General features: G+C 42.4%; 2 protein-coding genes across 2 annotated transcripts in view; both read right to left on the reverse strand.

Annotated features, from left to right (window-relative positions):
- Window positions 1-6,462: 6,462 nt before the first annotated feature.
- On the reverse strand, window positions 6,463-7,633 carry SMIM9 (small integral membrane protein 9). The gene is made up of 2 exons (XM_004285943.2): window positions 7,492-7,633; window positions 6,463-6,596 (listed from the first exon to the last, which is right to left on the reverse strand). Exons 1-2 carry the CDS (start codon window positions 7,631-7,633, stop codon window positions 6,463-6,465), a joined length of 276 nt encoding a protein of 91 aa, XP_004285991.2.
- A 1,816-nt stretch (window positions 7,634-9,449) lies between these two features.
- The window catches only part of F8 (coagulation factor VIII), a 127,501-nt gene continuing 120,422 nt past the window's right edge, over window positions 9,450-16,528 (reverse strand). The window contains exon 26 of the mRNA XM_004285927.3: window positions 9,450-11,845. Coding sequence (XP_004285975.2) covers window positions 11,690-11,845 — 156 coding nt within the window. The 3' untranslated portion in view covers window positions 9,450-11,689. The remainder of the gene's footprint in view (window positions 11,846-16,528) is intronic.

Genomic DNA, 16,528 nt, shown 5'->3' on the forward strand with positions numbered 1-16,528 from the left:
TGATCAGTTTGACTTTAGCATTAAGAACTTTTACTCATCAAAAGACAAGCTAAAAAGCAAAAAAGATAAGTTGTGCTTTTGCAGAAAATATTTTCAATACACACAACTGACGAAGAATTCCTACTATGAACATATAAAGGTCTACAAATCAATAAGGAAAACACAAACAATCCAGCAGATAAATGAGTGAAAACCACGAATAAACATTTCACAGATGGAGAAACCCACGTGGACAATAAACATATGAACAGATGTTCAACCTCATTAGTGATCAGACCACAATGAAATACCACTGCACCTCCATTCAATTATCAAAAATTTAAATGTCTAACAATATCAAGCGTTGGAGAAGATGTGAATCCATATGAGTTCTTGAATACTGCTGCTGGGAGTACTGCTGTTGGCAGTACTATTTGGGAGAACAGTTTCGCATTATCTCATAAAGCTGAACAGTACCTTCTGAGCCAGCAATCCCACTTCTGGGATAGGTTTTGTGAAACTTGATAATCTAATTTTAAAATATGTGTGGACTTGTAAAGAACAAGAATTGCCAAAGCATTCTAGGAGAACAATGTGGGGGAACTGCCTTCTAGATTGCAAGACTTATAACAAAGCTATGTTAATTAGGAGAGCATGGTGTGGGCACAGAAATAGACAGACCATTGGAACAGAAGAGAGACGAGAAATGGTGACATGACAAGAGGCACTGTAGAGCAGTAGGGAAAGGACACGCTTGCAGTAAGGGCGACTGGGGATCCATACGATCAAAACAGAAACCGAGACAGGTTACAGGTGAAGGCAAACACGCCACCTAAACTACTGCCGTCGGAGACTTCCGAGGGAGTGAATCCTCCAGCAAAATGTAGTTAAAAGTTTTTGTCGAGGCAAAGCTCAGCGTGGAAAAGTACTGGGAGGGCAAGTCGGCTGACTCAGGATGCATGGTCATACAGCTGGTCTTTTTTTCAACATTCCCATGCCTTTTTCTGCTCGGCTGGTTCCAGTTCAGGGTGCTCAGTGCTCAGAATCAGGCTTTGCTCCTTGGAATTTATTGCAGCTATCTGCTTTTCTCAATTCCTAGAACTGCCTTGAGGCACACAAATTCAGTTCAAAGTTCATGACTGGAAAAATATAGTTTCTCACAATGTTTTTAAAAAATGAAATTAGACTTTACCTCACACCACACAAAAATGTGTTCCGAGTAGCTGAAGGACTTAAAGGCGAAAGGCAAAACTATAAAACTTTTAGAAGACAATATAGGAGACATCCTTTATGACTTTGGGGTAGAAAAGCACTTACGCAGAGGAAAATGATTGCCAACTCGCACTACATTAAAATAAGCACTTCTGCTGATCAAAATACGTCATATCGAGAATGAAAATACAATCCTCAAACTGAGGGAAGATATTTTCCACAGCTATAGCCTACAAAATATTAGTATACAGAGTATAGAAAGAATTCCTACTGACCAATAAGGAATAAATGAAACTAAAATTAGAAAAATGGGCAAAATTCATAGAAGAGGAAGACAAATGTCCTATAAACACATGAAAAGGTCTTCCATCTCATCAGTTATCGGGGAAATGCAAAGTAAGAAAACAATAAGATATCATTACTTATCCGCCAGATTGGCAAAAATTTAAAAGGCTGGTGATGTTGCATCTTCTCAAGGATGCGGATATATTTAATAATTGGTGCCTTTGACTCAGAAAGTCAATCACAGTGTGATAGTCTTCAGAGGAACTCTAGCACTTGTACACTACAAGACATGCATTAATATTTAGAATAAAAAAGACAGAAACAATACAGATGTCTGTCTACAGTCGATGGTGTAAATGATTAGAGGTCTTTTCTTACAACTGGGTGGAAATGGGCTACAGGCATCGACGTGGAGGAATCTCAAAACAGAAAATCACAGGAGAATGCATGCCTATGATTTAGTTTTTATAGTTTAAAAAGAGGCAGGGCTCTGGCGTGAGGAGACAGGATGGGGATTACAGACCCAATGCAGCCAAAAATAAATAAATAAATACATTTATAAAAAGAAAAAGCAGCTTAAAAATTCTGGGGCACCAAGCCTAGGGGTACTTCAGGAATTTTTAAAATACAAGCAAAATTAAATAATATATTGCCAAACATAACTGGCAAAAATGTAACGAAAACCAAAGAAACAACGCAATGTTCAAGAGAGGCGGAACCTGGAAACTCGTACAAGCGCTACGTGGACCAGCGTAAGGCTTTAACATGCTCACGGCCTGTGACCCAACGACTGCACGTTCAGCAGTTTGTCTTAAGGAACAAGCTGGGCAAGATATATAAAGACTATAAAGATGTGTGTAAGGATGCAGCTCTTCTTTTCATTATTACTTAGACTTCCCTCCCCGGCTCCCATGTGCTGAGTAGGGGGGGAGAATTTAAGTAAACATCCAATCTGATTTAAAGGTTAGTGCAAGCTGATAAGTTAAACTGTCACTTCAAGTTTGATCAGAGGATGGTCTCCTCCTGCTGTGTGGAGTGTGGGACAAAGGGTGTGTGGCTGGATCTCACCTCCGCATCAATGAGAACATCCATTCGGTCTTTCTTTCTCTTCGCATTTTTCAGGAGTAAATTCCTAACCCCGTCCGTGCCCGTGCTTAGGCCCAAAGTCTGGGAGGCATCCTCAGAGCCTCCCTCTTTCCCACCCCTCACCCGACCCATAATCAAACCCTGATGCTCCTTCCTTCACCCTCTGTCTGGATTCCGACTCTTCCTGCAACTCCGCCAATTCCCACCCTGGTCCCAACGAAACTGTCTCTCACCTGGATTTCGGTAAACCTCCCAGCTGGTCTCCCTGCTTCTGACCTTCTCAACGTGGCAACTGAGATGACCCTTTAAAGACACCCATCAAATGACGTCCCTTCTCTGCTCCCTGCTTTCTGTTCGCTCCCAGTAGAGCCCAGATGCTTTCTGAGGCCCACCAGACCTTACTCTCATCCCAGCCCCTGGCCCTGCTGTGCCTTCCACCCGAGCCAGGCTTGGTGTTTGTTTTGTCACCTTCCCAGGACAGGAGGTGTTCAATAGTGCCCACGGAGTGAATTATTTCCAACTCAGAACAGCAAAGGGGAAAGCAAATGAATAATGTGTAAAACTATCACCTGCATTACATTTGCAATAGTGAACAAGTACAAACACCCTAAATTATTATTATATGGGGGGTGGTTAAACGACTTCTGTCGAATCCACTGCAAGGAATACTATGCAACACTTCCTGATATGGAAAGATGGCCACGATATGTCATACAGTGAAGGAAATATGTTTAAATTTGTTTCCGCACCTCTCCAACTTAATTGGCCACAAAGCCCTATTGTGTCATAACTTTTTTGTTTGTTTGTTTGTTTGTTTTGTGGTACGCGGGCCTCTCACTGCTGTGGCCTCTCCCGTTGCGGAGCACAGGCTCCGGACGCGCAGGCTCAGCGGCCATGGCTCACGGGCCCAGCCGCTCCGCGGCACGTGGGATCCTCCCGGACCGGGGCACGAACCCGCGTCCCCTGCATCGGCAGGCGGACTCTCAACCACTGCGCTACCAGGGAAATCCGACAATTTAATTTTACCTGATAGATACTTCCTCAGTGCACACAAATAGCACACTCTGCACTCTCTTGGAATCTTCTAGTACTTCATTGGACTGGTTCACCTATGAGGATACTGGGAAAGGAAGAGAAAATGACTGCTGAACTGAGTTTAAATTCCAGTACACTCTCTTGGTCTGCACAGAGCTACTTTGTAGTTACATCACCTTTTCCAAGATAGGATTTTGGACAGCTTCTTTTCTTATCATGAACCAAGTAATTTCATATTGCAAAAACTGCGTTCATGACTTGAGAAAGTAAGAGTAAGAGTGTGGTATCAGAGTGTGATCAGATAGTTTTTCGTCTTTTGTTTTTAAAGTTTCTCTTAAAAAACTTACTAATTAAACAATACGTTTTGTTGTGGAAAGATTGGAAAGTGCAGACACACAAAAATAAACATGAAACTACATAACAACAACAATAGTGATAATTAAAGTCACCTATTCACTATCACAAGGAGATGACCAATGTCTAAATCTTTTGTTAGGTCCTTAAAAGTTTTTTTCCCTGTACATATAGTTTTTCACAACAAATTGGGTGAAATTGCATATCCTCTATTATAATCTGCTTTTTTCCACTCAACAATATTTCATGAATCTGATTCCATGTAATTACCCTTCTACAGCAACGTTTTGGTGACTGTATAGCTCTCATTGTATGAATGTTCACTGCTTTCTTTAACCAGCCAAGAATCATTTAAGTTGGTTCTATTTTTTCACTAGTATAAACCGTACTAAAAATTCGTAGATTGAATACGTGTGTTTTTGCGTACTTGCCAGGGCCCCGAGAGGTTGGCCAGCCTTCCATGCTGATTTCCTCAGGTAGCAAGCAGCTAGCCTAAGCCTTCTGTACAGCCACCGCTAATGGTGGTGGTGAAGAAAGGGGGTGAATAAAGAGGCGCAGAGAAACTGCAATCCTGACTGTGAAATGCATTCATAAAAAATCAAGTATTATTCGGCGTCTAGTACGTGCCCAGTCCCAAGTGCCAATTTTTCCTGGGACTTGATGCACCCCGTATGACTAGAGACTCAAACCTTCCTTTGATTTTGCAATATTAAAAAAAATTAGGCCTTGAAGTGTTTTCTTCTGTTGAATTATTTTGGTTGTTTTCTACCAAAAAATTAATTATGTCTCCTGCATCTATCATTTTTTTCTCTAATCTTACTTTCACTAAGGTCTTTGTTTATCCAGCTTTTTGGATCCTTTTATATTTTGTCATCCATGTCTTCTTTTGTTTTGTTCTTACTGTCCTTGTTTGTTCCCAGCAAGCAAGGGTTTACTGGTTTTTCTCACCAGGCTGAGCCATTTACTTCAAGAAAGGAAACATTTCTCTCGGCATGTTGCCTGCCTGTCTTCACAGAAGCCCCTCCGTGTGTGCGTGTTTCAGCAAACCTCTGATGTTTCTGATGCAGCCGGCCTGTTGGCCAGAGTTTGAGCAACAGTGATTTAAAAGATAGAGAATCAAATGTATGTTGACTTGAGTCCTGGCTTCTTTAGTTGTGAAATGCAGTCTTCCTCTGTGCTTGGGAAGAAGGAACAGGGTTGGTGAACACAGAGCCTGTACTTCCTGCGGCGGGGGAAGGACAACTCTGAAGGGGGTCACCGGAGGCCTTGCAGGGCTTGCAAGGCGGTTCAGCTTCTCCCTTCCTGCCCCTGCCCCCCGCAGGCGTTGATCCCTGATAATACCCTGCACACCACACTCCCGCCACACAGTCTGCTTCCAGAGTATCTGGTTCTCTCAAGTCTGGGTGTGGCTCTTCTTGGTTAAGAGAGCTTTGAACCGAAGTAGACCATGTGCCCCTGGTCTCCAGCTTCCACCCCCACCCCTGCCCCATACAGTGATGGTGCAGGAAGAGGGCAACGGCTGTAAACCCTTCCCTTTGAAAAGAGGAAGACCGGGAGGCCTACAGCACTCCCTGCTCTGTAGTCATTCTGGAATCCTGCTGGCCAGACATTGATCAGGCCCAGCTCTTCCTCCTAGAAGGGGGAGCTCCCTGCCTGTGGCCCATCCTCCAGGACGCTCCCTGGTCCACTATTCTCTGTGGCTGTGCCTGAAGCAAGTGTCCTTCTCATGGCCGATCCGAGGTCTGAGTACTGCTGTACGGCTCAAACAGTGAATAGCTCATTTAGTTCTGTTTGGCTCCTGTGAGTTCTAGGTGCCAGGAACCATATCCAAGTTTGTTTCCTAGACATGGTTCTTGATCTGTGGTCGTTTTGAGGTTATCAGGAGCCTTAGGTGGGGATGCCACACCCTTCACCTGATCTTTGACCTCAGCCACTTTATTAGAGTCCGCAGTTTGAACAGCCCTGAGCCACCAGGTTGTAATTATTCAGTTGTCTTATTTCTCTGTCTCTAGTAATCAGGACAGAGACAGGCAAGTGTTCATGTCTTAGTAAATACTGATTGAATTAATTAAATTCAGGCTTTGCTAGCTAAGCTTAAGTATTTTGTTAGCTATTTCAGGAATCTCTTTGGCTTCATATGATTTAATAATAAATATTTCAGCAAATTTTCAGGCAGTTGAAAAGTTAATCATATGTTTTCCATGTATAGTTCCTAAACTAAAGGGAAGGATAATTAGGAGTTAATGAAGTTAGTGTAAGAAAAAAAAAAGATCAACTGCAAACACTGGTCTTTAAACGTCATGTGTCAGTGGTTGGAAACATAGGGAGTGGGTTAGAGAAAAAAAGAGAACGTGCAGGAGACTTTTTCAAAGGGGCACACATGGGCTTTCAGAGTGGTGTTCCCACAATCACCTTCCTCAGAACTTTCCCTTAGTTACAGATGCGCAGGCTGGTGTGGAACTTGGCTGTTCCTGCCTCTCCTTCGGTTCCCCCTCTCCTCCCCCCAGCAGCTTACGTGAGGCAACAGAGGGTCCCCATGATCGCTGAAATGATCAGAAAAGCAAAAATGGCAGCTGTAGGGATGGAGCTCCTGATGAGATCCCACAGGTAATCACTGAAGTTGCTCAGCCAGGACCTGGAAGTTTCTGCAGGAAGAGCATAGACAGTCACTGAAGAGAGCCCGAGTAAGTGATGAAGCTGGGATTTGAAACCTGGTTCAAGTTCAAATAGTTGTCCCAGATCTCAGGTTCTTATAGTTGCCCAGGGCCCATATTCCTAACAACTTTGCTGTGCTGAGAGATTAAAGGAATACACTTTTGGGAAAACAAAAGTATCCTCAGATGGACATCATCTTTTCCTCCTTGTATGTGAAATAGGAACAATAATGTCCGCCCCAGATCGCTTAAAGGTTGTTTGGAGGTGTCTGTGAATCAATGGGGTACACTGTGAGCGAGGAGCACGACTTAATAGACACCATGCTGTTGCCTAGAGGGGGTTCGGGAGGCTGAGGGCCCTGGGTGTCCCGTGAGGAGAAAGGAGATGGCTGCCTGCCCAGTGGCACCAACAGGAGGAGGCCGGGGCGGCCGGCAGAAGGAGGTTCAGGGTCTGCTGATCGGGGAAGAGGCAGGGCAAACAAAAGTGTCTGTGATGTGAAGTCAGGAGGGTTCACCACTCACAACGGTACCCTTTCCAGCGATGGGAAGGAACTCGGCACCACGCTGGGCTTCGGGAGCAGCTAAGCCATGGGTCAGCGGCTCGTCAGCTTTAGCTGAAATTTCGCTTCCTTTCTGAAGTCCTCTTGACCCCTCCCCCCAGACAACTTTAATTATCCCTTTGTCCTCAGGGAGTATTTGTCATATTTTATGGAAGGTTGACACCTGTGGCTTTGGCTTAGTGGGTTCATGCTTGTTGAACCAAACCAGAAATACTTTGCTTTCCTGTGAACATTTTTTTTAAAATACAGAATCACTCTTTCCTGACCGGAGACAGGAATCTTACGTCCTATGAAGATAGGAACATTCATCGTAACAGCAAACACACCCCTTGAGCGTGGTTCCAATCCATCCTGGTCTTGTTTTCCGAAGGCAGATAAAGGTGACAGAGACAAAGCGACAGTTTCCAACAAGAGGCAAGTCAGAGAGCACAGCAGAAATCCAGTGCTCAGCAGCTTTGGGGGTTCCATGCGCCCTCCCGAGGGCCTGCACCGAGGGGAGATGGCTTTTCCCTTGGCTCGTCCCAAGGCAGCTCTGTCTGAAAAGTCAGAAAATGGTGGTTTAGATTTTATTGCAAACCTAGAGCTATTATGAACACAAGAAAAATTCACTTACTGACACTGTTGAATCCTGAACACAGTCAGTTTCCAAGGCAAAAACCAGCCCGCCTTCAAGAAACAAAACAACACAAGACAGAAATTGACTGTGCTCCATCGGATCAGGTACCTGACATCCCCTCCTAAACCACATGCCCCTTTGGGCTTTTCCAGCTCAATTAGTGGAAACTTTTAAGTTGTTCAGGCCAAACCCTGTGGTGTCATCTTTGACTCCACTTTTTCAGTCCCACATCCTTTTCATTTTGTTTTGTTTTGAGTTGGGTTTATTACTGAATCAGCAAATAAGCAGTATAAATGGTTAACCAGGTATGAATTTCAGTGGATAAGGGGGCACAGTCCATCATGGGGGTGGCGGTGGCCCAGAAGTTCTGCAGTCACAGGAGTTCATAGCTTCCTGCTTGCTGCCACTGAACAGCCAAAGAGATCTCACTTTGTTGTAAGTCAGGTAGTATCCTACTGACTTCCCTGACCTCATGGCCTATTATCTACTCTTGATCGCTCCACCTCAGCCTCATTTCCTCTGGAACAAGCCACACGTGCTCCTCTCTGTTTTGTTCACATAGGCTGTTCAGGTGCTCAATAAATATTTTTTGAATGAATGAATGGGTGGTGAATTTGGGCAGATATTGTTCATTGCCTGTCATCACCACCCCCTCTTCACTTATTACGTGCAACCGGAGAGGCTAGAAAAGCGGAATCCGCTTTCTCCCAGCCAGCCTTGCTGCTAGCAATGGCTGTGGGACATAGTTTTGGACACTGAAGCATAATGGAGATCTGATGGGTGGCTTCTGGGAAGACTTTCTGCTGTCTTGATAAAAGAAATGGCGCTACCATTTCCCCTTTGTGTTGCCTTGAACATTCTTTAAGTGTTACCTGGGGTTGGAGGAGCCATCCTGTGACCATCAGGCAATGGACACAAGGAAAAGGCCAAGAAAATGACACCTATTCTGGCTCTGACAATGTTAAGCCACTAAACCAACACCTCTATCTGCCCACCTCTCAACTACTAGGTCTGAGAAAAATAAACCCCTATTTGAGCTTTCTATTACTTAAGACATTTAGAACTGACATTCTCACCCACTGTTGAGACCCGTGTCAGGTAAGGTGGCAAAGAAGCCAGTGAATCAGGCCTCCGTCTTAAGAAGAAGCTGGCCAGAGTCTTCCTTCAAGGTTTCTGAAGTTCCAAATAGAATTCTACTCCTCCTTATGATGTCATCTACCGCATTTGATCTGCCCCCAGTCTCCCTCTATTTGACAGCTAAGCATACAGATGTTTTCTTCTGTCTATGCATAAATATTTGTGTCGATACTGAAACCCATCCTCATGGTAGCCATATCCTCTTGGGCTTGAAGCTTTCTAAGATATTTTGTTTGCCACATGGTATCTACTGCACCTTCAAATAGTGTATGTATGGGATTTTAATAGATGATAAAGGTGGCATTTCATTTCAGTGGGGAAAAAGAGATGGTTTAATGTGATGACTGGCTATTCATTTGGATGCACTGACTGAAGTGACAGCCATACACACAAAAATAAACTCTAGATGGATCAAGGACTAAACAAAAATAAAACCATATACATATCGGGATAAAACAGGAGTGGAGTTTTTTGTAATCTTAGGGTGAAAAAAGCTACTTTGAATATGTCATAAAACCCCAAAGCCATAGGTGAAAATAATGATAAATTTATTGCATAAAAATGTAAAGCTTTCATACAGCAAAACATTGTAAAGAAAGATAAAAGATTAATGACAAACTAGGTGAAAAATTCCACAACATATATGACAGATAATAGGTTAATGTCCTTAACATACAAAGAACTCTTACAAATCAATTTTTTAAAAAGGATGATCAGCTCCATAGAACTGGCATAAATGAATCAGTCAGAAAAGCAATGGATAAATAAATTGTGATATATATTATATAATGGATTACTCTACTGCAATTAAAGTGAGCCACTAGGAAATATATGCAATAAGGGTTGTTTCCAGTTTGGAAGTGTTATGGGTAGTTTTGCCCTGTCTCTTGGTTCACATGGCAGTTCTGGGTCTAGGTCATTACCCAACAGAATTGCCACAGGCTATCTTTATGCTCAACTTTTGTAGATAATGCCAGATTGTTTTCCAAAATAATTATACCACTTTGAGTTTATTTTTGTATATGGTATGAGGAAATGTTCTAATTTCATTCTTTTACATGTAACTGTCCAGTTTTCCCAGCACCACTTATTGAAGAGACTGTCTTTTCTTCATTGTATATTCTTGTCTCCTTTGTCATAGATTAATTGACCATAGGTGTGTGGGCTTATTTCTGGGCTCTGTATCCTGTTCCATTGGTTTATGTGTCTGTTTTTGTCTATTTTTGAGCCATTACCATACTGTTTTGATGACTGTAGCTTTGTAATACAGTCTGAAGTCAGGAAGCATGATTCCTCTAGTTTTGTTCTTGTTTCTGAAGATGTTTTGGCTGTTCAGGGTCTTTTGTATTTCCATATAAATTTTAGAATTGTTTGTTCTGGTTCTGGAAAAATGCCATTGGTATTTTGATAAAGATTGCATTAAATCTGTAGATTGCCTTGGGTAGCATTGTCATTTTAACAATATTAATTTTTCCAATCCATGAACACAGTATATTTGTCCATCTGTGTCATCTTCATCAGGGTCTTGTAGGTTTCTGAGTACAGGCCCCCCATTAGCCAAATCAGCTGGAGTATGATTGCAAACACTGAACTCGTAAAAGTGATCCCAGGAGATCTGGGCGATGCAAATACAGCATTTCTCACATTAGGTTCACTACATTCTGCTGCAGCCTCTCCCGGATTCTGGTTGGTCACAACCTCTAGAAAACTTATAAAAGGGGGGTTTGTGGGATGGGCCAGAGGCCAGACTACTGCCTTTACTCCTTCTAGTGCTAATGGATGTCAAGGTTAAGAATCTCTCTCTCTGCTACTGGATCAAGGCTCCATTTCTAATTTTTTAAATGTTAGCTTCACCTCATAAATTATAAAATTTCATTGTTCACATTTTTATTTCCAGTATAAAAGCACAACTCTCAAAGGCATTTGTTTTCACACACCAATGTTTTGTTTAACTGATTCTTGAGGGAACCAGCGGGAAGACAAAAGAGCTGGTTTCAAGAGCATTTGAAAAATAAAGATGTATGTGGTCAATGGGAAAAGAATGCCAAAACAAGGTGATTAAGTTAGACATAAAAGTGGTTAACCTTTTACAGGGAGTCAAACCATATCACCTTATTGATTTCTGTAAATTAACCTCTAACCTTGATGGACTTTTACAGGACAGTAAACCATTCCCAACCTTATCTGTCAGGGATGGGGCGAGGTGGGGGTTCCTCTTGGGCAGTTAGGGTACAGAATTTCCTGGTACATTTTGTTGTGTCGTTTCAGCAGGAAATTAGCTGAGGAGGGAGTAAAATGAGTGCATGATTAGAATTACAATGTTGTATCTCCTATCCCAGAGAGCCATGGATTTTCCTCATTTTTCTGTGGAAATATTAAAAATATGTCCTTTAGAAGCCTAGTATGATCATGACCTTTCTTGGTCACCACAGAGGAGGAAGTGGTGGCCGTGCCCAGAGGAGAATGCTTTCCAGCTGAGTTTCCTCACTGCTTTTTGCCTGAGTACCTTGGAAGGAAGGACCAATCTGGGAGCGGCCGCAGCAAATGCGCAAGAGGTAAATTGGATGCAACAGCCCCAGAGAACGCAGGACACATGACGATTGATTTGGGAGGCTTCAGGGCATATCTGCCGGGACTGAGGAATTGGAATACATAGAAAAACGATGGCACCGTGGGCAGCGTGGGGCAGGAAGTGACCCGGAGGGCGGGCTCAGAGGGATGCTGGACCCGAACCAGGAAAGGGCCCGGGGCCAGGAAGGAAGGACCGGGCCTCAGTACTGCTGCTGCGCCTCGCAGCCCAGAAGCTCCAGCCTCAGGGCGATGTGGTGCGCCCAGCTCTGCGGGTGAATTCGAAGGAAGCGGGTAAACAGCGGGGGGTCTAGAGCGTTCACCACGGGTGTGAAGGAGTCTTGATTTCCCTGGAAAATCTGAAAGAGGAGAGATAGCATTTGTTGGTTGACAGGAAAAGAGTTATAATGTTTACACACACACACACACCCGAGAGGCTCCCCAAGTCCATTGGCCTCCTGCTTGGTCTCCCTAAGCTCCGCCCCCTCACGGGCACCCACTCCAATGCCCATCGCCCAGCACGCACGCTTTTTTTCACTTCCAATTGAGGGACCCACGCTTCCGGTAGTCCAGGATTGAACCCTGGGAGGTGACTGGATGACTCGGTCCCCTGCCTCTGTACCTGGGAAAGTGGTTGTGACATCTAGAATTAAGAGCATCCTTGCTAACCTCCTGTGGAGGCCGTGCTTCCAGCTATGGCTTCCCTCTGGAATCTTCTCACCCACTTTCCCAACTAATTCAAGGAAGTTGTAAACATCATATTTTACTCCCAAACACTTCAACCTGCCGAGGCTTTGGGTCTCAGTTTAAATGTTATCTCCGAAACAGGACTCTTGTTGACTCTGAATCTCCTCTTGTTCATTTCCTTTACACCATTCAGAATCTTCTCATTTATCTGTTTACCTGCTTATTGACCATTTCATTTGTTTTCACCACCAAATGTCGGTTCCATGACAGCAGAGACCTTGGTCACTGACCTTCCACACGTACAATATATATAGTATATACGTAGCAAATATACTATAAACATTTGTTAAAGGTTGTGTGTTTGATAAAACTTCCGGGAAACAAAAGAGATTCTTGGATAAATATTTGTGGCATACTTTGGAGGCTTGTACATCTTCTGTTAGACTTATTCCTTGATCTTTTCCCTCAAGAAACTGAAAGAATAATACAAGGAACACTTAAATCTCCTTTAATCTACAACAGACTCCTAGTCTCTGGTCTTTTTTTGTCCTTCATGGTGTTGACATTTTAAAAAGCCTAGGACCATTGCGTTGTAGAATGTCCCACATTCTAAATTTGTGTGACTGTTTTCTTATTATTAGATTTCAGTTCAACATCGTTAGTGAGAATATTAACTAGGTGATGTGCCTTTCCCACCATATCACATCAGAGGACACGTGATGCCGATTCCTCCAGAGTTTGACCCTTAGTTAAGGTGATGTCCACCAGATCTCTCTTTTATAAAGGTAATAACTTCCCTTGCCTAACAATCTGTGGGGTTAGACTTTGAGACTGTGTAAACATTCTGTTCCACATTAAGCTTTCATCCAATGGTTTTAGTATCTGCTGAAGCTCCTTACAAGTATTATATACTGTATTGATGATTGGTTTCTTAATTTTGTCATGTCTTCTACATTTATTAGCTGGAATTCTTCTGTGGAGAAGAACGTCTCCTCTCCCTTTATATTTTTGATGATGATAATGGACTCCAAGATGTTCCAGTAACACCTAGCAGTTTCCTGGCTCTGGTCTTGAAATCTCTAAGGAGCCCGGGTTCCTTTTACTAGGAAATGGTATTTGGAAACCAAGACTGTTCTGGGTTGGCTTAGGCTCTGCTCCAGGCCAAGGCTCACGTACGCCATGTCTTCTCAGCTTGGACATTTTTATCTCATGGCAGAGAGCAGAGGCACCAGAGACTGAGCCAAACACAGGATCACACTGAAAGCTTCTGTTGGAAAGTGGTTTATATCATGTCTACTTACACTGCATTGGTCAACATGAGCCCTACTATGAAGCCCAAAGTCAACGGAGTTTTCAAAAAAGGAGGCGGTGAAAAATCAAGAATAATACCTTTGGGGCCTCCCCGGCGGCCCAGCGGTTAAGACTCCGCCTGCCAGCGCAGGGCACACGGGTTCGAGCCCTGGTCGGGGAAGATCCCACATGCCGCGGAGCAACTAGGCCCGCGCGCCACAACTGCTGAGCCTGCGCTCTAGAGCCCACGGGCCACAGCTACTGAGCCCGCGAGCCACAACTACTGAGTCCGTGTGCCTAGAGCCCGTGCTCCACAACAAGAGAAGCCACCGCAATGAGAAGCCCGCGCACCGCAACGAAGAGTAGCCCCCGCTCGCGGCAACTAGAGAAAACCCACGCGCAGCAACGAAGACCCAATGCAGCCAAAAATAAATAAGTAAATAAATAAATAAATAAAATAAAAGAATAATACCTTTTACCTCATCTGCTATTTTCTGTTCATTCATCACAGCAATGAGGTGATTTTACAATATGTAGTCAGATAAGAGGTTTGGGTGGCTTGTTAGGTTTCTTAGTCCACAAGCACCCTCTACTGTTGATAAAGAGAAGTGCAATTTCTGTAACAGATGGGATAGGAAGATATGTCTTGTGATTTTGTGACTCATTTTTGCTTTCCAGAACACTTAATTTCCACCACTGAAACTTATGGTATTCTTTGTCTTCTAGTTATTCTGTGAGTTATGGGTGGTTTTATTTTCAATTTTAAAATATATCTACAGAGAGATAGTTAGATAGAGAGATGGTTTTTGAAGGCTGTATGGAGAGATTTAGGCAGCTGCCATTATTTGATGAGAATGTGCAACTCAGTATTTGGAATTTTAAAATGCTATTTTAAATTATTTTTCTATTTGTTTCTGGCATGTAGAAATACAATAAAATTTTCTATTGATTTTGTTTTCAGCAAGCTTGCAAACTTATCTTAGTAATTCTAATAATTTAGATAGATAGATTCTTTTGGATTTTCTATGTATGCCATCGTATCTTCCACATATTATGAGAGGGCTTTTTTTCCCAATCCTAACACATTTTATTTCTTTTTCTTACCTTACTGCATTGCTTTGGCCCTCCAATACAGTTTTTAATAAAAGTGGATGGGGCAGATTAAAGATGGCTATGAATTTTTTTGATACTCCTCCCATGGAGAGGTAGGTGTATTTTGACTTTTTTTTTTTTGGCCGTGCCACGCAGCTTGCGGGATCTTAGTTTACCGGCCAGGTATTGAACCCAGGCCATTGCAGTGAAAGCGCAGAGTCCTAACCACTGGACCTCCAGGGAATTCCCTTTTTTTTAAAAAAAAATTGAAGTATAGTTGGTTTACAATATTGTGTTAGTTTCAGATATACAGTAAAGTGATTCAGTTATATATACTTTTTTTCCAGATTATTTTCCATTATAGGTTATTACAAGATATCGAATATAGTTCCCTGTGCTATACAGTAAATCCTTGTTGCTTATCTATTTTATGTATAGTAGTGTATATCTGTTAATCCCAAACTCCTAATTTATCTCTCTTCCCCCCACCCTTCCCCTTTGGTAACCATAAGTTTGTTTTCTATGTCTGTGAGTCTATTTCTGTTTTGTAAATGAGTTCTTTTGTATCATTTCTTTTAGATTCCACATATAAGTGATATCATATGATATTTGTCTTTCTGTGTCTGACTTACTTCACTTAGTATGATAATCTCTAGGTCCATCCATGTTGCTGCAAATGGCATTGTTTCGTTCTTTTTTATGGCTGAGTAGTATTGCATTGTGTATATGTACCACATCCTCTTTATCCATTCCTCTGTCCTTGGACACTTAGGCTGCTTCCATGTCCTGGCTATTGTAAACAGTGCTGCAGTGAACATTGGGGCGCATGTGTCTTTTGATTTGTTTTAAGTTGGGGGGGGGCAATTGATTCTGCAGGCTGATAGAGTATGGCGGCAGAGGTGATGCTGTGCCAAGTTCAAGAGGACTGACGGCTTCCACCTTGGTTTCTTGGAATCTAGCTTTTATGTAAGAAGAGTGACTATCCTAAGACCACCATGCTGAGAGGCCCTGAAGAGACACCAGTGGATGAAAAGGTCAAGGAGAACCAAGATACCAGGTAGGTGAGCAAAGAAGCCAGCTAGGAAGTAGATCCATCCGTCCATACCCACTGAAACCCCATGGATCACAGACAAACCAGCCAGACAGATCAACCTAAATTCCTGATCCACAAAATTGTGGCCAAGTTTCAGGGTAGTTTGTATAGATAAATGGTATCTTATTTTTAATCTCAAAGGGAAACCTTTCTGTGTTTCACCTAAAATATTATATTTGCTGTAAAATTTTTGTGAATATCCTTTATCAGATTGCGTAGTTTCCCTACTAGTCTTAGTTTGCCAAATTTTCCCATTAAGAATAGATATTGAATTTTATGAATCTTTTTCTCAGCATTTATTAATGTGATGGATTGCATTAATTTTCTAATGTTAAGCCAACCTTGCATTCCTAGGATAAATCTAACACATACATATTGCTAATATTTTGTTTCGGATCTATGTTCATGAGTAAAGGTGGCCTATTATTTTCTTTTCTAATAAAATTGTCTTTGTTGTCATCATTTAAAGAGTTGGATAATGTAAATACAAGCTTTTTCCATTTTTCTGGAAGAATCTTTGTAATAATGGTATTATTTCTCCCTTGATAATTTGGTAGAGTATTTAATATAGCCATCTGAATCTGGAGGTTTCTTTGTAGGAAGATTTTTGAACACCAATTCAATCTTTCAAAGGTTGTAGGAGTTTCCGCACTTCCACTGCAGGGGGCCCAGGTTCCATCCCTGGTCGGGGAACTAAGATCCAGGAAGTTGTGGGGCGTGGCCAATAAAAAAAAATGGTTGTAGGAGTTTCAGCGTTTTTGATTCCTTCTTGAGTAAGTTATATTTACTAGAAATTATCCATCTTACCTAATCTTCCAAATTTACTGTCATAAGGTTAATAAATATCCTCATTTTTTTATGTTGGCAGGATTTTACTGGG

Source organism: Orcinus orca, chromosome X (assembly GCF_937001465.1).
Source record: "Orcinus orca chromosome X, mOrcOrc1.1, whole genome shotgun sequence".
NCBI lineage: Eukaryota > Metazoa > Chordata > Mammalia > Artiodactyla > Delphinidae > Orcinus > Orcinus orca.